We start from the raw sequence: 20,448 nt of genomic DNA, 5'->3' as shown, positions 1-20,448 counted from the left end.
TACATATTGGACTTGTCAGATTCATCCTAACATCCTTATTTTTCTAGGAACAAGCACTTACTGATCTGCGCACCAAATTCGAGGATGAATTCAGGAAGCTAAAGGCAATCATTGTAAAGCACGAAAACCGTATCCGCTCCCTAGAGGCCACCGTGAAAGCCATGGCCGACCGAGGACTGACCGAACCCGACGCTCCTCTGCTAAACACCTCGACGCCTTCACCCACCATCGTCGGAACGAACCAATCGGTGGCAAATGCCCACGATGACCAGCACGGCGATGGCGGTGGCCACTACACCAACACGAACCTAGCCCCGGACGAAGTGTAGAGAGCATAACGCGCCCCCTTGGTCAAGAGCACACAACCTGAACAAACCATTTGGAATTGGCATACTCAAGCAGTGAATGTACTAGGTACTGGCAAAGCAAGCAAACTACTTTATATTCGAATGATGCATGCAAAACTACATTTACAAAACGTGTAAGAACTGCGGCTTAAACAGGAAACAGATGCATGCATGAACACAAGCAAAGAGGAAAACGCGAGCGCTCAAACAAAAGTTTTTAATATTATTTTTAAAATAATATATAAAGTAAAACCAATCGTGTGAACAGAAGAAAATATTTATTTGTGTTGATTTTTATTGCAAACAAAAAATGAGAGAAACAAAGAATGTGGTATCATCCGAACTCTATCAACTGTGGAGAATGAAAACAAAAAATGCCTTGTTGCTTGAAGCTAAAACAACATACTTAAGATAGAAATCGAAAAAAGCCTATATTTAATTAAGTGGAACTAAATCAAACAAAAACAACTAAAACTTTGTAAATTTAAAATCAGAAGCAGGAGACACTTATTATAAATTTACTTTTATTAGAATGTGTTGCTATGGTTCTTTCCTGTACGCGACAATATCACGTTCAATACATGCAAACTTACCGTAAAATGGGGCGAATAGAAACAATCTCCGACATGTTTGAATGTGTACAACTTAACCCGTGTGGATAAAAACCAATTTATTTAGCCTCATATATGGGTCAATTCTTCCTTTGATGAGACCCCAATTGCTGTTATAAAATTAAAAAAAATATATCGCGCAGATTTATGAAAATGTTGTATGTTTCTATTCACCCCGCAATGGGGCGAACGATGGTTCTTCGTGGCCTTGAGATATCGGAGTATCCTCTTAGCTTCCGTCTAATCTCGGTTAGTTGGGTTAGTGACTTTTCATCCAAGCAGTGAGATGTCCACGCAGATATGCGGCCATGTGTTCATCACGACGTAGAGCAAACTCCCTACCAAACTACGGTACGAGGCATTTGTAGGTAGTTCCGTCACCCCCTTTTGTTTGAGGTACGCGGTGTCGATCGGTACCTTGGATGGCTTCGTTTCGTAGCTGGCTTGATCGAGTGTGTAGTGATCATCAGCTTTTTCAACGCGTATTCCCAGCAACTGTCTAAGCTCACCAAGGCAGGAAATCTTGAACTTGCCCTGTTGCTGCTGAGGAATTTTGTCCAACTCGGCCTCGGAGTTGCAGACGACGAGCAGGTCGTCGAGTTACATCAGGAAGTAGCTCAGCCTTCCATTGCGATTTCGGATGTACAAGCACGAGTCACTGGCCGCTGATGTGATGCACCTGGTAAATCCACCTAGCTCGCTGCGCCCCACGCCTTCTTGTTCCGACCGGATTCGTAGCGAACACTATCTTTACAGGGTTGTTGTCCGGCATTCTTGCAACATACCCTGTCCAGCGTATCCTTCCAGCTTTAGCTACCTTCACGTTACTGGGTTCGCCGTAGAGTTGAGCGAGCTCGTGGTTCATCATTTCCCGCCACACGTTATCCACCTGCATGCCGCCGAAGATCGTCCTAAGCTTTCGGCGTTCGAAAACCCCAAGAGCTTGCAAGTCCTCCTAGAACCTACAGCATAGTCCCCGTCTCAAGCCCGTAGAAGACAGCCGGTCTTATGAGCGTTTTGTACATCGTGCATTTGGTGCGAGGTTGAATCTTTCTTGATCGCAGTTTCTTCTGGAGCCCATAGTAGGCACGACTTCCGCTGATGATGCGTCTTCGTATTTCCCGACTAACATTGTTGTCAGCCGTCAACAAAGATCCGAGGTAGTGAGGTAGACGAACTCGTCCACCACCTCGAAGGCATCCCCGTCTATCGTGACACTGCTTCCTAGGCGGGCCCTGTCGCGCTCAGTTCTGCTAACTAGCATGTACTTTGTTTTCGACGCATTCGCCATTAGCTCGACTCTTGTTGCTTCGCGTTTAAAGCGGGTGAACAAATCTTCCACCGTTTCAAATTTTCTCCCAATAATATCCATGTCATCCGCGAAGCAAACAAATTGTCCGGATCTCGTGAAAATCGTGCCTCGACTGTTAAGTCCGGCTCTCCGCAAGACACCTTCAAGCGCAATATTGAACAACAGGCACGAAAGTCCGTCGCCCTGTCGTAGTCCCCGCCGAGACTCGAACGAACTGGAGTGTTCGCCCGAGATCTTCACGCAGTTTTGTACACCGTCCATCGTTGCTCTAATCAATCTTGTGAGCTTTCCGGGAGAGCTGTTCTCGTCCATGATCTTCCATAGCTCTACACGGTCGATACTGTCGTATGCCGCCTTGAAATTGATGAACAAATGGTGCGTAGGGACCTGGTACTCACGGCGTTTCTGGAGGATTTGCCGCACGGAAAAGATCTGGTCCGTTGTCGAGCGGCCGTCGATGAAACCTGCTTAGTAACTTCCCACGAACTTATTTGCTATATGTGATAGACGACGGAAGAGAAGATTGCTCGATAATTTTCACACTCCAGTTTGTCGCCCTTTTTGTAGATAGGGCATATAACGCCTTGCTTCCACTCCTCCGGTAGCTGTTCCGTTTCCCAGATTCTGACTATCAACCGATGTAGAGATGGCAAACCTGTCCGGGTCCATCTTGATGAGTTCGGCTTCGATACCATCCTTGCCAGCGGCCTTGTTGTTCTTGAGCTGGTTGATGGCATCCTTAACTTCCTTCATCGTGGAAGCTGGTTGGTTTCCACTGTCCGCTGTGCTGACCTAGCCATCGCCTTCGTTGTCCTGACCTTCTGTGCTTGTGTTCTCTGCGCCATTCATGTGTTCATCGTAGTGCTGCTTCCACCTTTCGATCACCTCGCGTCCGTCCGTCAAGATGCTCTCATCCTTATCCCGGCACATTTCAGCTCGCGGCACGACGCCTTTGCGGGATATGTTGAGCTTCTGATAGAACTTCCGCGTTTCTTGAGAACGGTACAGCAACTCCATCTCTTGGCATTCCACCTCTTCCAGGCGGCGCCTTTTGTCCCGGAATAGGCGGGTTTGCTGTTTCCGCTTCAGTTTGTATCGTTCCACGTTTTGTCGCGTATCATGCTGCAGCATTGCAGCCCGCGCTGCATTCTTCTCCTCTAAAACCTCATGGCACTCTTCGTCGAAACAATCGTTTCTTGAGCTCCGTTCCAACAATGCTTCCGGCAGCGTCGTTAATGACTGCTTTGACTGTCCTCCAGCAGTCCTCAAGAGGGGCCCCATCGAGCTCGCCCTCATCCGGCAACGCTGGCTCAAGATGTTGCGCGTACGCATTGGTGACATCCGGCTGTTTCAGTCGCACTAGATTGTACCGAGGCGGGCGTCGGTGCCGTACATCGTTAATGACGGATAGTTTTGAGCGCAGTTTCACCATCACCAGGTCGGAGTCAATGTTACCGCCACGATAGGTTCTGACGTCGGTTATATCGGAGAAGTGCCGTCCATCGATCAAAACATGGTCTACACGGGGAAAAATTCTATGGTAAAAACTACTATTTTAGCTGACTACGCCCATTCTTGAAACTACCATGCAATTTCAGACCAATTTACTATGTTTACGGTACATCCCACCACATTAGTGGTACATTTGACAGAAATAATTTACAACAATCTGGTTTCGACTACAAACATGGTAAAATCAAGCGCATTTCTGGTCTGCTGAAAATTGCCGGTGCGAGCGCTTAAGTTAACCCCCTAAAATGGTAGTTTTTACCGCACAATTTTTTTTCGTGTATTTACGATCCTGTCTGCTGAGGTGATCTCCAGATGTACCGATACGGAATGCTGTGCTGGAAATAGGTGCTACGAATGGCCATATTCTTGGACGCGGCAAAATATATCTGCCGCAGGCTGTTCTTGTTTGTCAGCCGGAGGGCGCTGAACTTTCCAATCGTCGGTCTGAACTCCTCCTCCTGGCCAATCTAAACGCTCAATCACCTATGATGATCTTGACGTCGTAGCTTGGGCAGCGGTCGTACTCGCGTTCGAGCTGCGCATAAAATGCGTTCTTGTCATTACGTTTATGATGCTGAAGTTGACGAACCGGCCTTTGAGCCTCAACTTGAGAGCCAGTACTACACACATTTTTTCTTTCTGCAATGGATTCGCTTTGCTTTGCCGCTTTCTGTTGAGCCTAACACAAGACACTATCAGCCAATATCTGGCAACATTCTTCTCATTCGTCACTTTCTGACAGTCTGTCAATCCACTTCGAAAGAAACTACGACATCTTTCTTACTTACCCGCATGATACATTGGGGATAAGCTGGTAGATCCATCGTCCTTTTTTGAGACTCCCACTTTTTCTTCACGCTAACACATCATTGTCATCAGTTGACTCGTTGAAGCTTGAGGTGGTAGTCAACGAGAAATCTCTATATCAAGATTTGCGAACCTAAATTAATGAAAGGATTGTGATAATTAAAATTTTTACAAACAATTGTATAAGTTACCTTCAAGATGCTTTATTGGAAAATATATGCGAATCTTATATTAAAACAGATTAAACTTTTAGGGTAGATTATCAAAAGTCACGATTCAATCTACGTCAACCTATATTAATAGTTCGGTTGCGCGTCGTTCATTTCAAATAATACCTGTGAGATAGTGCGGCTAGATTCAACATTGTTCATTGCAACGCTCGCCAGGTGAGGCTCGTATGCCCGTAAAGCTCTGAAATTCAAAAAGAACGGAAATTTAAATTTAATAAGAGGTTTTAACATGTTGAAAGATTCTGCTCTTACCTCCTGGCAGAATTATTGTAAACGACCAGATTTCGCAGAATCAATGCCGACGTTAGCCGAATACTTTTCGTAACCGGACCTTCAATGTCATCCTGTGAATATTGAAGCAAAATCAACGATTAGTTAACACCTGTCAGTTTAACAGAGGGAAAGCCTTAAAATCTACCTGAAATTCTTTAGCGTTGATCCAATCGATGGCATGTCTTTTGATGGCGTGCAATGCGGCGGGTCCTGCAGAAGACAGAATCCCGGGACCTTGTGGCTGCGGAGCCGTGGGCGGTGCTGGCGAGCTAGAGACGGATGATTCCGAGGTCGTTGACGAGGCAGACGATCCCGGTGCACTGCTGCTCGGTTGTCGAACCAAGGTCACAGGATAGGCCTGCTGGGTGGTGGATGTGGAGCTATTGGACAGGCGTCGCTGAACCGCTTGCTTGAAAGCCTAGAAAGAAACAGGAGTATTAGGCAATATGCATCGCATAATGGCTCGAAACGATAATTAGCAGGCAACACTTTTTGTCTCTATTCTCGTTGATTTTAGATGTATAACGGATTCAGGACCAAACTTTTTTGTTTGGAAAAAATTGTGATTGGGTTCTTCCACAAACTTTTAGAAAATGTTGCTTCGAACAACTTTGCTGAAAGCACTCTTGATCTAGCTCTTCAAATGAACTTAGTGAAAGGTTAAACTTAGGGTGCACCAAAAAGCTACTATTTTTGTTCTAGTTTTTTTTTTCATTCTACGCGAATGTTGTTTTCAGAAAAGTTGTCCTTTACAAAAAAATGTAAAGGAACATTGCAAATTTATTATATCATTTGATATCGGCCAAGTCCTAACAAACAGTTGGGATGAGCAAGGAATGTTAGTGTGTGATTGGTGCTTCTAGAGACCGAGAATACCTCTGTATCTCCACAATGACCTCGGGAAGGTGTTGATTAGTAATGGAGAAAAAATATTAATGGATAGGGAATAAAAATAAGCTTGATTCATTTTTTTTTTTGGTATTCAGTTGGAGCTGCTTGACAGCTTAACTTGTCAAGGCTGAACCCTCGGTCTGGCTTTTGCCCTCTACCAGGACCAATACACAGACGGACTGGGCTATGGTGCCCACATGAACACTGTTTTTTATTCGTATTGTGACGTGGTAGTTTTTTAAAAATTCCCATATTCCCTTGCTTCTGAGAAAAGGAAGCATTGTGAAAATCAGCAACTCCATCAGAATTTGTTTGAAATAGAAGTGTAGTAGTGTGATTACTAATACTGTCCAATCGAACAGTGATTTTGAATAATCTGTCATTTAAGTGCTATTCTGAATACTCCTGTCTTTTACGTAAGATTAGAGTCTCAAATGTAAATTGTCGTCAAGTCTTAACAAAATTAGGCGGTTTAGTAGTAGTTTCAGTTAATTTCGTTTTTTGTTGTTATAAGTATATATTGGGCATTACGTTCATATATCCTTAAAGAAAAAAGTCACTCTCCTTGTCCGTTCAACAATTTCTCGAAACTAGCAAGTGTACCCTAATGATCGATCTCAGCGTCTTACTTTCCACAGTCATTATTATAGTGAATATTTAAGAGTAAAGTTACCTTAGGCTTCTATTACAGTCTCCTACAAGATTCACTTTTCGGTGGCAAATGCAATGCTTCACAACGCCTACTTTCTGCTTGTAAATTTTGCGAAAATGAAGCTGGAATTAGATTATTTGTACCAATGTTACAAAAGAGGTATTTCTTATTATGGCAATGTAAAAACCATATTAAAATAAGATTGTCGCCACTTATTTCTACTCAGTGAATCTACTAGTCATTTTGCTCAGAGTAATATTTCCTACGTCGTATATAGTAACAATGTGTCTAGCTAGCTAATAGTAAGAGTGGCTACGGATCATTCTGGTTAGCAGAATACGAACTGAACGTCGCCAATAGTATTAATGTCCACTTCGAATAGATTCATTATTTGAAATGGGCATCAATTCTATCTATGACGCAGAATGTCCGTTGGATCACATCCGAGATATTATTGCGTCTATGCCATATGAATTATGACGCGGCTTTAAGCAAAAATGCCAAAATGTGATACCACCACTACAGGTTACGCCTTTGGTTTCCATCATATGGGCTAATGGATTATGCCCTCCCATCGCGGCAAGGTCGCATAACCAAGGGGAGGGAAAAAAATAAGCTTGATTCAAATTTAATCCTAAAAAGGACTTCCTACCATATCCATTTTTTTAGAAAAAAAATACGAGTAACTTCTCTGAAGACATCGTCGTGATCAAACGTGTGATTTAAAATCAACGGGAATGAAAAAAAGAAAAATGTTTTCCTGTTAAACAACCCGAACCCCATTTATACTTACATCGCTAGTGCAGTGCCGATCGAAAATGTGCGTCATCAAAGAGAACCGCTTACGGGGCAGATTGTCGCACAGGTTCGGTCCGGGGCCCCACTGGCAATAGATATCGGCCGACGAATCAACCGTATCCGGGCAGTGAACGGCACAGGCGTGGATGTACACTTCGTTGGCCGATGCAAACTTCTTCCGGGGACAGCCACGCCAGTCGCACACCCACGGCCAGTTCGGATCCACGTCCTCGTCGATGGCTTTGGCTGGATCCATTGCCGGAATCATTTGGATGGTGCTGTTGGAAGCGACTACGGAGGGTGTAGTAGCTGGAGATTGAACAGCTGTGACTGTCGTAGGCGTTGAAGAAGTGACCATTGGAGTGGTGGAGGACGAAGCTGCAGGTTTAGCCTGGGTGACCACTACCGGAGCAGATGTTGTAGGTGAAGGTTCTATAGATGCCGGAGCAGCCTTCGGAGCTACCTTGGTTGAATCTGACGTCGTGGTTGTTGTAGTGATACTGGTAGAAGTGCTGGAGGACCCAACAGAAGATTGAGGCTGTGCAACGGTTACTTTTACCGGAAGGGTTCCTGACCCATGGATTATTTGCGTTTTCTGTAGAGCCGGCGATTGCGGTGACGGAGATGATATTTTTTGCTGAAGAACTTGAATGATCTGCTTTTGTGGTGTGCCGCCGGACGTCGAAGGTTGCTGTTGAACGATGATGGTTTTGGTAGGAAGTTGTCCGACCTGTGGAGACGATGTAGTTGCTATTTGTTTAGTAACTGTTACGGCTCCAGGGCTATGAGAGACAGGTTGCTTTTGAACCGTTATTATTTGCGGCTGCTGTTGTTGCTGCTGCTGTTGCTGAGAGGGTGCATGGACGAGTTTTTGTTGAATTATTTTCTGAACTACCTGCGGTTGTTGTTGTTGTTGCGTTGCTGGTTGAATAATTTGCTGGGAAATGATTTGCGGTTGCATTTGCTGGGTTGGCTGCTGTTGTATAACTATTTGCGGCTGTTGGGGTTGGGGAGATTGGGATTGAATCAAAATCTGCTGAGTTTGTTGGGGTGTGGTCTGCTGAGCCGGTTGTTGGATGATTTGGAATGTCTGGGCGCCGCTTTGCTGGATGATCTGCTGTATCTGGGGATGTGATTGTTGTTGAATGATCTGCGTGGGTTGTTGACTGCTTTTGATTATTTGTTGCGAAGAACCGTCGATGCTGATTGTATTTCCCTGTTGATGAAGCAATGTGATATAGTCAGTTATATTACAGTGAGAACATTGCTAAAAGCGCTAGCGCATTTAATGACACATCCGAAAGAACTTGAAAATGTTAGGAACCATAGCTACAATACCAAATTTCTGATACATTGTAGAAGTGTGACTGTGTGACTGTGATGATCACGTATAAAACAAGCGGATAATGCTGTATTGCCAGCATCGAAGAATCGAAGACTTTTCAATAGTAAAGAAAAACTTAAGTAGAGCGACATATGGGGCCCAGATAGCCGTAGCGGTAAACGCGCAGCTATCCAGCAAGACCAAGCTGAGGGTCGTGGGTTCGAATTCCACCGTTCGATGATCTTTTCTGGTTGGAAATTTTTTCGACTTCCCAGGGCATAGAGTATCTTCGTACCTGCCACACGATATACGCATGCAAAAATGGTCTTTGGCACAGTAAGCTCTCAGTTAATAACTGTGGAAGTGCTCATAAGAACACTAAGCTGAGAAGCAGGCTCTGTCCCAGTGGGGACGTAATGCCAGATAGAAGAAGAAGAAGTAGAGCGACATATCAGAACTTGGGTTGGCTTCATAATGATCGGAAACAGATGTACCAGTTATTCGATGGATAGAATCGTCGAATAATGGGCAAGTTTTTCTGCTGCTCTCTGATCAGCCGGGAGCCTAGATTAGGCCTACGAAGCGTATCCAAGACAAGTCATCGTTTTTTTTTTTTTCAAAAGCGCAGGTCGGAAAGTAGACTTTACCCGTAAGAATATTCGCAAGCACACCTGGCTACATCCAACTGGCTTTGCCTGCTCTCTAAGTGGCGGGCTGTATGAACGGTGACAATTCTTAGATGTGGAGACCTATGGAGTGGTCACCGTAGCGACATTTAGCAGTTGTTTTACTGCCCATAAAGGATTGAAGATTGTCTTCTCATACAAATGTGCATAATTTTCTAGCACACTTCTTCATGGCATATTCATTTAGCACCACCGCACAGATAATTCATTTTGCTTCTTATGTTCAGCAAAATAAATAAACTTGAACAAAATTCCTGTTTTACCGTTGCAATGTTGTTGAAAGTTCTATACAAACTTTGTTATTGTTATGATTGTTATGCCTTTAACTCGACCCAAGCCCGAGGAAGGAAAACAGCGCGCTTCGACGTCGTAGTATTCACTGAAGCCCTGAGGCGCGAACGGAACACTCTAAACCTAAACGGTGAAGAGATAGTTGATGTGATATCACAAGCTTGTGATACTTCCATGCCGAGAAAGGCCCCTCCTAGAGAGAACAGGCCGCCGGTGTACTGGTGGTGCGAATCAATTGCAAATCTTCGAGCAGTCTGCCTTTGGACTAGACGAAGAATGCAACGCGCATGCACAGAAGCACAAAGAGAAAAACGCGGTGCAGCATTCAGAGAGCCAAAGTTGGCTCTCAAAAAGGAAATCAAGAGTCGAAAACGGGCATGCTTTGATAGTTTATGCGAGAGTGCCAGTCTACAGAGTGGTAATGGCTAACACCAAAGGTGCCATAGCGCCCCAAGAGAAGTCGCCCGAGCTGCTGCGATCGATAACACAGCGCAACAAAAATGACATTTTTGCGTGTCTCAAGGATCAAATTATGTGTCTCTAGTAGATTTGGGGTTGCTGAATCTGATGCCGTTCTCAGAAATTTCCCAGCACGTCACAATTTTTAGCTACAGGTCGCCAAAGTTGTATAAAACATTGATTTTATCGATGTTTACCTAAAATTTAAAGTATATTTTATCAAACTTACTTGTCATCTTATCCATCTAGCATACAAAAGAGGACTTAAACTTTCATTTTAGATGTATTTTGATTGAAAATGCACGATTAAATTTAGATTAAACCGATTTTTTCAATATACTTGTAGTCTCCATACTAAATTCTTCGTTTCTCTTATATGGCAAAATACAATACTTTTCTAAACCATCAAAAAATAACTTTTTCGGTTCAAAAGTATTACAAACTTTGATGATAAGTATTGTTCTACACATAAAGTTTGAATTCTGTGGCAAATTAAGTAAATAAATTGCCCTACAAGCTGGAAAACTTGCATGCAAGTTGGCTGAAATAGTCAATTTTCGCATTTTCAACAACCAATATCTCAAAAACTAGACGTGCTATGATATTTCTGTAAACGGCAATGGATTCAGCAACCCTTTATTAAGTAAACAGAGGTATTTTGATGCTGGAGACAAAAACGTGTTCCGCAGTGTAATCGATGTACTCTTCCCGCACCGTCCCATAAGCCCATGGCCCCCAGCGCCGTATGCGGCAGATGAAGGAGAAGAAGTGGCGAGAGTGACGAACGAAGAGCTGGCAGAAGTCGTGAAATCATTCGCGTTAAACAAGGCACCGGGACCCGATGGTATCCCGAATGTTGCCTTAAAAGCGGCAGTGAACGCGGATGCAGACATGTTCAGAACCACGATGCAACGCTGCATTGATCAAGGAATCTTCCCGGATGTATGGAAGCGACAGAAATTGGTGCTACTACCAAAGGCGGGGAAACCACCAGGTGACCCGTTGGCGTATAGACCTATCTGTCTACTAGATACAACGAGCAAGTTATTGGAAAGGTTGATTTTCAACAGGCGGAGAGTGCGGACGGCCTGTCCAACAACCAGTTTGGATTTAGAAAAGATCGCTCTGGACGCCATCCAGTAGGTCGTTCAGACAACTGAGGTGGCAATCGAACATAAAAGGAGCGGGATCCGTTACAGCGCGGTTGTCACTATGGATGTGAAGAATGCGTTCCAACAGCGCAAGCTGGGAAGCAATAGCACACGCGCTTTACCGCCTCAAAGTACCGGTGCAGTTGTGTAAGCTTCTAGAAAGCTATTTTGATGGTAGGATTCTGCTGTATGACACAGAGGAATGGCAGAAAAGCGTTCGAATTACCGCGGGAACGCACTCTATTTCCATAGTTGAAAAATGGATGAAGTCTAGGAAACTAGGACTGACCCGTCACAAGACTGAGGTGGTGGTGGTCAACAACCGCAAGTCCGAGCAACGGGCGCTTATCTCGGTAGGTGATTGCACCATAGAGTCCAAGCGATACCTTAGGCATCTTGAGGTAATGATCGTTGGCAAGCTCCGCTACGCTAGCCACGTTGAATATGCCTGTAAAAGGGTATCTACGGCTATAGCCGCGCTTTCGAGGATGATGTCTAACAGCTCTGCTGTAATTGCCAGCAAACGCAAGCTCCTGGCAAGCGTGGCGCTATCCATACTAAGGTATGGAGGACCAATCTGGTCCAACCTAAAATGGTTGGAAAGCACGTACAGGATCATGTGCTTAAGAGTAGCAAGCGCATACCGAACGGCATCTAAAGAGGTCGTGTGCCTCATAGCCGGGATGACGCTCATCGGGCTCATCATTAAGGAAGATGTTCAATTCTTCAACCAAAGAGGTACCAGAGGAGTCCACGACACGTGTAAAGAGGCAACGCTCAGAAATTGACAGCAGGAATGGGATAACTCCACTAAGTGTCGGACAATACCGAATGTGTCAGATTAGTATGAAAGAAACCATGGGGAAGTGAACTTCCATCTGCCGCAGTTTCTGTTAGGACATGGTTGCTATAGACAGTACCTGCAAAAGTTCGGGCATCTCCTGCTTGTCCCAATTGTGCTGGTGTGGAGGAAACAGCGGAGCATGTCATGTTCGATTGCCCCCGTTTCATTGTTATGAGAGGTCGCTACATGCGGAGTCCTCCGACAATATAATAGAGAGAATGTGTGCGGATGCCAAGTGCTGGAATGCAGTAACTTCGGCTGTCACTCACATAATGTTAGAATTGCATCGCCTATGGCGCGCCGACCAAGAGTTAGTCCATTCAGGATTTCCATCAGGAAATGCCACAACAATTATTTCAATAATTCTCCGATTATTCCTATACAAATTTCGCCAGAGATTCCTACAGAAAATAATTCACGATATTATCCAGTGTCCTGTGTTTTTTTTTTCAATAATTATTTTAAAGAATACTCCAAGACCTCATCCCGAATCTGGTCCAAAAGTTTTTCCGGAAATCCTTCAACGACTTCTCCGCGTGTATTTCAAGAAGTTTCATTCGAGATTGCTCTAGCATTCGTGGTGGCATCCTAAGAGGAATTTCTGGTTGGATTTCTTAAAAAGTCCTGCTTGACAAGAGAAGATACAGATTGAATTCTTGACGAAGTTTTAAACGAAAATCTTAGAGGAAATTCACGAAACGCGACGCGAGACAAGACATAACACTTATAGTTCTTACTATCGTCAAAAAGTTTTAAAAAAAATACCTTTCTGTCCGACCGGTCGGACATTGTCCCGTAGATGGGCTACATCGCGCCCGAAATCGGTCGACAGAAAGGTAATTTTTTTAAAACTTTTTGACGATAGTAAGAACTATAAGTGTTATGTCTTGTCTCGCGTCGCGTTTCGTGAATGTCGTGTTGTTCTTACGTTAGCACAAATCACACAAATTGATAGTCTTAGAGGAAATTGTAATAAAAATCAATGGAATGGATGAATTACAAGAGAAATTTGTTGAGGACTTACTAGAGAAAATTTCTGTAAAAATGAATGAAAATTCTTGAAGGAATAATTATGAAAGAAGTACCATGAAAATACATGGAAGAATTACTGCAGGAAATGTTGAAAATCTTTGGAGTATTACTTGCTATCCTAGGAAATTCCCAAAGAAAATCTAAAAAGGTATTTCGAAAAATTTCGAAACGACTCCGGGATTCTTATTCTTGTTTGATCTCTTCTTTGAGACAAGTGGTATCTACTTAGCGCGGATTGCGAAATAAAATGCGAGGATAATATTCAGTAGGGAAACATGTTAAGATCGATGACTGCGGGAAATACCATAAATACGCATTTTCAAGGTCGCACCTAGTGGAGGACGACTTGGGAACCCGAAACGTTTAGGATATTTGAAGAAATATCACCCAAGACCGATGAAGATAAAGTTTTTAAACACAGTCGCCTCTCCACATCTCGATATCGAAGGAATCATCGAGACAGGGAGAGATCGAAACAAAAAACAATAATTTATTGAACACGAGATTGAAAATCACTCCGTTATTTGGAAATATTAAACAAACAAACAAACAAACTTAATTTCAAACTGTTCTGAATCGCATGAATCTGGTCTAGTAACCATTCATATCGACATATAGAGAGAAATTTGTGAACATAAAATCAACAGGAACACATCGAAATATGGAGATATCGAGATAATATCCTCCATATCTCCAAGATATGGAGAGAGAAATCGTATGCAGAATGAAGGGACCGAAGCAATCATCGACATAGGGAAAGATATCGAGATGTGGAGAGTCCACTGTATATCCAACACTAACGTGAAGTTACGCTGTAGCCAACTAGATATCCTGGGAAGTGACTCAAGTCAAACTCAATGCAGACGAAAGCTAAAATTGTTATTAGATATCATAGATTTAAAATCTTTTTCAATTCAACACCTACCTGATGTTGCACTTGTCGAGGAACCTGCGTCATGATGATTTGCTGACCCTGCTGATTGACGAACACCTTCTGTGGAGGGTGCGATTGAGGCTGTGCAATTTGTTGGGTCTGTATTTGGGGCGAAGTGCCCTGCGTCGGTTGCTGCTGCAGTATAATGATGGTTTTCTGTTGGGCTCCCGTTTGGGGATTTTGAGTCAACAGGACGGTTTGTTGCATTTGTGGTTGTGGTTGAGGCTGCTGGGCAACAACGTAAGTCTGTCCCTGTTGATTAGTGGCCAAAATGTACTGTGTGGTTTGCTGGGGATTTGAAATGACCGTTGGAGTCATTACTGGTGCCGTTTTCTGAATTTGAATTTGATTTTGGTTGTGCTGTAAAAGAATTGGAACCTGCTGATAGCCGCTATCCGTTTTGATAGTGGCAGTAGTTTGAGAAGTCAAATGTTGACCGGAACTACCGGGTGAGAGCATCATCGATTGGGGATTGTTAGGAGCCATTATGATTTGCCGCTGAAGTGGCATGGTGATGACTTGTTGAGCTGGAGCCGATTGCACCTTTATATTTGTCTCTTCTTTTGGCTTCATTTCGATATCTTCCATGTCTTCATCCTCCAAAATCGATCCTGCCAACTCGGCATACAAATCAGCAGCTTTAGGAGTCACTTTGACCTCCTCTGTCTCCATCAAATCTAACTTCTTAGCTGGAGGTTCTGCTGCGTCGACATCACTTTTACGCTTTACGGTAGTCTCTCCTATGGCGAACACCGGAGGATCATTTGTTTTCTTATCCAGCAAATCTGCCAACATCTTATTTCCAGCCAAAGGTTTAATAATTGCGTTTGGATTCTGACTCAGAGGTGCCAGCGGAGGTGGATTCATCTCGTGAGGATTAGTTGCCGTTATTACCGTGTTCGTCGGAAGTGTGCCGGGCTTTATAGATATTGTTGAGTTACCTACTTTAATGTTTGTCAAATTATTTGGATTATTGGATGTGACCACGACTGAGCTGTTGGGAGGAGGACTTGCTACAGGCGAAGGTGATTTCATCTGCTTCTGTTTTAACATTTGCTGACGTTGAGCAACCTGAGAATGAAAATGTATAATGATTAGAAATCGGTATAGGTACATTCCTGAAACATATCACAAGAAATTCATATGCGAAAGAATTCATATGCAAATCTACAATTTATATTCTTTTGAAATTTCTTTGATAATCGAATACAATTAATTCGCCTAAAATAGATATCCAATTGATTTCATAAAGGGTCAAAAGTTGATATCTCTTTGCGACATATCTTGTCAGAATTGCAGCAATTCGAAAATTGAGTTTTTACGGCTACCTTTTGAGGGCGTTTATCACAATCACTTATCACAACAAATCTCCCAATTGACGAAGACGTGCCTCTGGAGCCGGCCTTCTGATACCTGATGATGCAACTTGCGTCAGAACTTATGGCGGTGCAAACATCGATTCGGACCACTACCTTGAGAACTTCCGTTGTGAACAACATTCGGTACCGACGCTCGCCACGATACAATCTGGAACGACTTAGCTACACAAAGTCGCAACAGGTTACGCACAAAGCCTTGAAGCAGCGTTGCCGGATGATTGAGGGTTCACCGAAGCCCCTCTTGAGCACTGCAGGAGTAGTGTCAAAGCAGCCATTAACAACGTAGCAGTAGATGCAATTGGGTTCGGGCAAAGGAAATCGACATAACGGTTGGTCCCAAAGATGCGAGACGGCTTTGGACAAGAAGAATGCAGCGCTGGCGATGCAGCAAGGTACCCGTCAAAATGTGGAACGATACAAATAGAAGCGAAGGCAGCAAATTCATCTATTCCGGGATGAAAAGCGCCGCGAAAAGTTGGAGTGCGAAGAAATGTAGCAGCCAAAGACAAATTAAAGACCTCCATGTCCCTTGCAGTTGCCCAAAATTTTATGGCTCATAAGGTATTCTAGAATGCCGTGAAAAGTGTACTGCGATCTGTCAAACTTGGGTACCTTTCGTACTACCGAGGGACCAAATGCAGTACTAGAAGTGGTACCCAATCTGAGCCCGTGTGGGACGGACCTGTACCAGCTGTATCGTTCTCAACAAACGTGCAAAATCTACAAGAAACTCAATGCATGCCGCAAAGGCTTAGTGTCGCGGATGTGCCGGGATAAGGATAGAGATATCTTGACGGACGAACGTGAGGTGATTGAAAGGTGGAGGCAGCACTATGATGAACACCGGAATGACGCAGAGGTGGAAGACCAAGGCAGCAGGATAAATGACTTTATCGGTACGGTGGATAAGGGAGATGTGCCAACTCCCATAATAAATGATGTTAAGGATGGTATCAAACAGCTCAAGAGCAACAAAGCAGCTGAAAACGATGGTAGTGGAGTGGAATTCATTCAAAGGGTCCCGGACAGGTTAGCTACTTGTCTGCTACTTGTTTTTGAGCTGTTTGGGCACGCCAGGAGTTGATCATCAATGTTAACCTCCTTTTCCCGATCAGCCAAGATAGCCGCGTAGTGTCGGTAGTGGTTGTTTCAATTGGCTAAGAATTAACGCTACGGGCTGCCTGTTCCGGTGGTAAAAGTGCACCTCACAGGTGACCCCTAATTCATGTGGCTTCAAGCTTACCGTGCCTAAGAATTAATGATTAGGGGGGTCTAAATGAAACCTAACCGCAAACGGAGCTTGTGGAGTACCAGGCCCCCCTTGAAAGTATTGTGTCCTTCTTTAGTGTCAAGCATGAGGCAAAATAAGCGTGGGATTATTACTACGTTGTAATTGAGAGTAAATTTTCACCTTTATGGTTTTGCATTATGCGTTTTACATAGTGTATGCTGTGCTTTTCGCCTTTTAGAGATATCTGTTTTTTTTTTTCGCTGATGGTCTTTTTCGTGATGAGATTGTAAATCGCTTAATCCTGTCTAGTTTAGGTAGTGGCTACGCTCAGGATAGCTTAGATCAGTCTTCAGCATAAAATATCAGTAACGATCAATCTTTGTAAAATCATGCAAAACGGTTCAGCTCAAGTGGCGTTAGTTCGAGAACCTTACTTTCGTAAGGGGAACCTTCTTCTACGTAACCTTGTGGACCCAGTTTTTGCTACTTTCAGCAAACATGAAATGGTAAACTCACGTGCCATGCTTCGTGCATGCGTGCTCGTAAATAGCGCTGTCGTTGCTACACTAATTTCTAGTCAACTAACAGAAATGTATGTTCTGTCACAATTGATGTTTCTGTTGGTGACGTCAATCGAAAATACGCCAATCGTTCGGTGTATTTACCACATGATGAATCATCCGTAACAGATGATTTTAAACGAGTTGTCGTTCACTGCCTATGAAAAGGCCTTCTGCTGATTGTGGGCAGTGATGCTGATACTCATCACATCATCTGGAGCAGCTCAGATATCAATTTGAGAAGCTCCAGTCTGATGGAATGCTTAAGTAATTCAAATCTTGGATTACTTATTGAGGAACCTTCATGGTATCTGTTAGAGAAGAAGTGTTAGACATAATGAACAATCGCTCGAACAGAATCAGTCACGAGTTGACGAATTGGCATGTATCAGATGATGAATCATTATCTGATCATCGCTACATCTCAATATGAACACATGAATGTAAATTCGCAGACTTTGCATTTGATATACTGTCCAAATACCATGGATTCTCTCCGTCCATTGGAAATGCTAGTGATTTGGATGTTTCCACTTCCGATAAATTGGGACACAAATGTCCTTGCTTCGGGTGATCTCACAATTGCTTGTCACTTTGCTTATAAGAAATGTTCTCACAACTCCCTTCGCAGGACGAGTGGACGTCTGGCTATTTGTAAAGGAATAAGGTACCCCGGGGCAAGTGAGAATCTGGGGTAAGTGGGGCGTTTTGTCATAGCTTAACTAGGAAAAGATTTTCATGGGGGTATTCTTCTAGCAAGTTGAAGATACAATGACAAGGAATGTATTTAGTACTAAACATATTATTATTTTTATTACCATGTGGTTCATGTAACAGTTGTCAGTTCAGCGCCATTTTCAACTTGCATGACAAATTGTGACACGTTTCACGTCTTGCATTGACTCGCAAATAATAAATGTGTTTTAAATCGAGTTTCCATCAGTAAGCTATAATTTTTAGTATTATTACCAGCAGCTAACGATAAACCAGTATTTTGTTTTCATTTTATATGAAATTTTCGATGGTCTATCTTACCCCAAAATATATTTGTACCTGGGGTAAGTGGGACCTATCAAAACAAAAACCAGAATCAAAACTTTGCGTACACGTTTGATACATTTTGCTAGAAAGTAGCACTCAAACATTCAAACAAATGATTTTTATCAAAAAAAGATCAATCTCAAATTACGTAATTGCATAAGAGGGAGAAGAAAAGTGTTATTATTTTTTATTTTTTAAATTAATTTTTATTTTTGAAATACGACTTCAAAATTGAACAAACACACAGCTGAAATTTGAAATGCATCATGAGAACGATTACTTTTCTATGTTATTTGAACTTTATTTGTTATTCCTACCAAATTAAGAAGTGATGGAAAACAATTCCATCCCATCAGGTGGTTTTCTGCCATGCATATAAATAATAACAAAACATATTTATAATTTCGTCAATTATTGATTGTTTATGTGCTACATTTTAATAAGCAACTTATAAATGATATATTTTGAACATGTTTAATTCCTCTTTACGCTTTTATTGAGGAATTTTCAGTTAATATTAAATGTAAGGTGTCATACTATTAAATAAAGAGTTTTTCCTAAAATGTAACGTATTTTATTGTTGATCCCTTATGTCCATCAAATATGTACTTAAAATTAAAAATCTATGACTTATCAATCCTATTATAGTAATGGTTGACTTACTGATGTGGATTGACGCATTAAACTGGATGAGTCCCACTTCCCCCGTTTAGCGAGGTAACTGCGTCCATTGGCTCATTCTAAAACTTTCTTCCAAGGTTTTCACAATTTCGAAATTATTCAATTAGTTTCATGCACACACCAGCATATATGTTGCCAAAACGTGATTGTATTGTTGGATTTGAAAAATATTGACATTTGAAAATTTTATTGAACAATTTGTTTGAATTATCGTTTTTTTCGTTCCCACTTGCCCCGCGGTACCTTATGTCAGATAGTCAGGCTACTTTTGAAGCTTTTGCTTCGGCCAACTCAGGGTCTAAGCTTGTTATTGCAAGTCGAACTAAAAATGAGGAACTGAATTCAGTAAACTCTGTAAACCTTGTATGGGTCCTTGCTTTTCTTCTATTGCTGGGAATGAATTGAATTATGAATTAGCTCGCAATGGAGCATCGCATGACTTCATTGGCCCTCAGGCACTATTCCAATTTTGAAGTGCTGAGTGAAGCTTCAGAAATTCTTGGGCGGCAACTCAGCACAAGCAATATTGGAATAATTCGGAGTCTTGTCGTCAAACAAAATTGTACATTACTGAGCCATCCCAAAGGTGGCTAAGTATTTAACAAATCTGTCAAAGCAGAATTGCAGTCTCTTGGTTACAACCTTGACTGACCACTGCCGACTCAACTATCACATAGCAAATATTCAGTGTGTTGAAACATTTGTGTGTGATAGTTGTGATTCCGAACATGGAACTTCTTATCACCTGATATGTAACTGTCCAATTTTCGCGTAATTGTTATTCCAGTTACTTGGTAAACACTTATTAAGTGAAACTGATTTCAGAAACCTGAATCTTCAGGACATTCTGTCATTCTTAACCCGCTGTGGTAATGAGCTTCAGGCTCTCTTTACGCTCATGCGTTTTGCAGTGCCCTTTTTAGGGCGCTGTTTGAACTCATTGTGTTATGGAGCTACATGCTCTCATTTTGCTTATGCGTTTTTCCCTCTTCAAGGGACCCCACTCCTATTTCCTCCCATCTTTCCCTTCCCTTTCCTCGTATAGATGATGAAATAGGCTCAAATATGGCGATGGCACAAATCTCCCAAATGGCGGGAAACGTGCCTCTGGAGCCGACCTTCTGATTCCTGATACCTGATGGTAAAATTAGTAGGAAAGGAAGTGGTCCGAATGGGATCCCATCGCTTGTTCTAAAACGCTTCGTGGATTCATTAGCCTCGCTTCAAGCATCGATATTTAACTTATCGTTGTCTACTGGTGTTTTTTCCGAACTGCTGGAAACAAACGACTTTCCAGTTTTTAATAAAGGCTGGTTTCAAATTATCGTGGCGCTTAGCGCCGCCTTATTTTTTTTTGTTATTCGTACTGCGCGAGATAGTCTACAGTTACCTACATTATATT

General features: G+C 42.7%; 2 protein-coding genes across 15 annotated transcripts in view; one reads left to right on the top strand and one right to left on the bottom strand.

Annotated features, from left to right (window-relative positions):
* The window catches only part of LOC5570333 (coronin-6), a 69,853-nt gene extending 68,973 nt beyond the window's left edge, over nt 1–880 (top strand). For all 9 annotated transcript variants that reach the window (XM_021843793.1, XM_021843797.1, XM_021843792.1 and 6 more), the window contains exon 6: nt 48–880. In XM_021843793.1, coding sequence (XP_021699485.1) covers nt 48–329 — 282 coding nt within the window. In that variant the 3' untranslated portion in view covers nt 330–880. The remainder of the gene's footprint in view (nt 1–47) is intronic.
* A 3,892-nt stretch (nt 881–4,772) lies between these two features.
* Nucleotides 4,773–20,448, bottom strand: part of LOC5570334 (AT-rich interactive domain-containing protein 2) — a 40,366-nt gene continuing 24,690 nt past the window's right edge. For 5 of the 6 annotated variants that reach the window (XM_021843786.1, XM_021843787.1, XM_021843788.1 and 2 more), the window contains 5 exons: nt 14,146–15,225; nt 7,429–8,649; nt 5,238–5,510; nt 5,072–5,163; nt 4,773–5,000 (listed from right to left, as the gene is read on the bottom strand). In XM_021843786.1, coding sequence (XP_021699478.1) covers nt 4,886–5,000; nt 5,072–5,163; nt 5,238–5,510; nt 7,429–8,649; nt 14,146–15,225 — 2,781 coding nt within the window. In that variant the 3' untranslated portion in view covers nt 4,773–4,885. The remainder of the gene's footprint in view (nt 5,001–5,071; nt 5,164–5,237; nt 5,511–7,428; nt 8,650–14,145; nt 15,226–20,448) is intronic. The other variant, XM_021843790.1, reaches the window with a different exon arrangement.

Source organism: Aedes aegypti, chromosome 2 (assembly GCF_002204515.2).
Source record: "Aedes aegypti strain LVP_AGWG chromosome 2, AaegL5.0 Primary Assembly, whole genome shotgun sequence".
In the NCBI taxonomy this organism is placed as follows: domain Eukaryota; kingdom Metazoa; phylum Arthropoda; class Insecta; order Diptera; family Culicidae; genus Aedes; species Aedes aegypti.
Note: the sequence above shows the minus strand (reverse complement) of the source record. Positions and strands in the feature narration are given on the sequence as shown.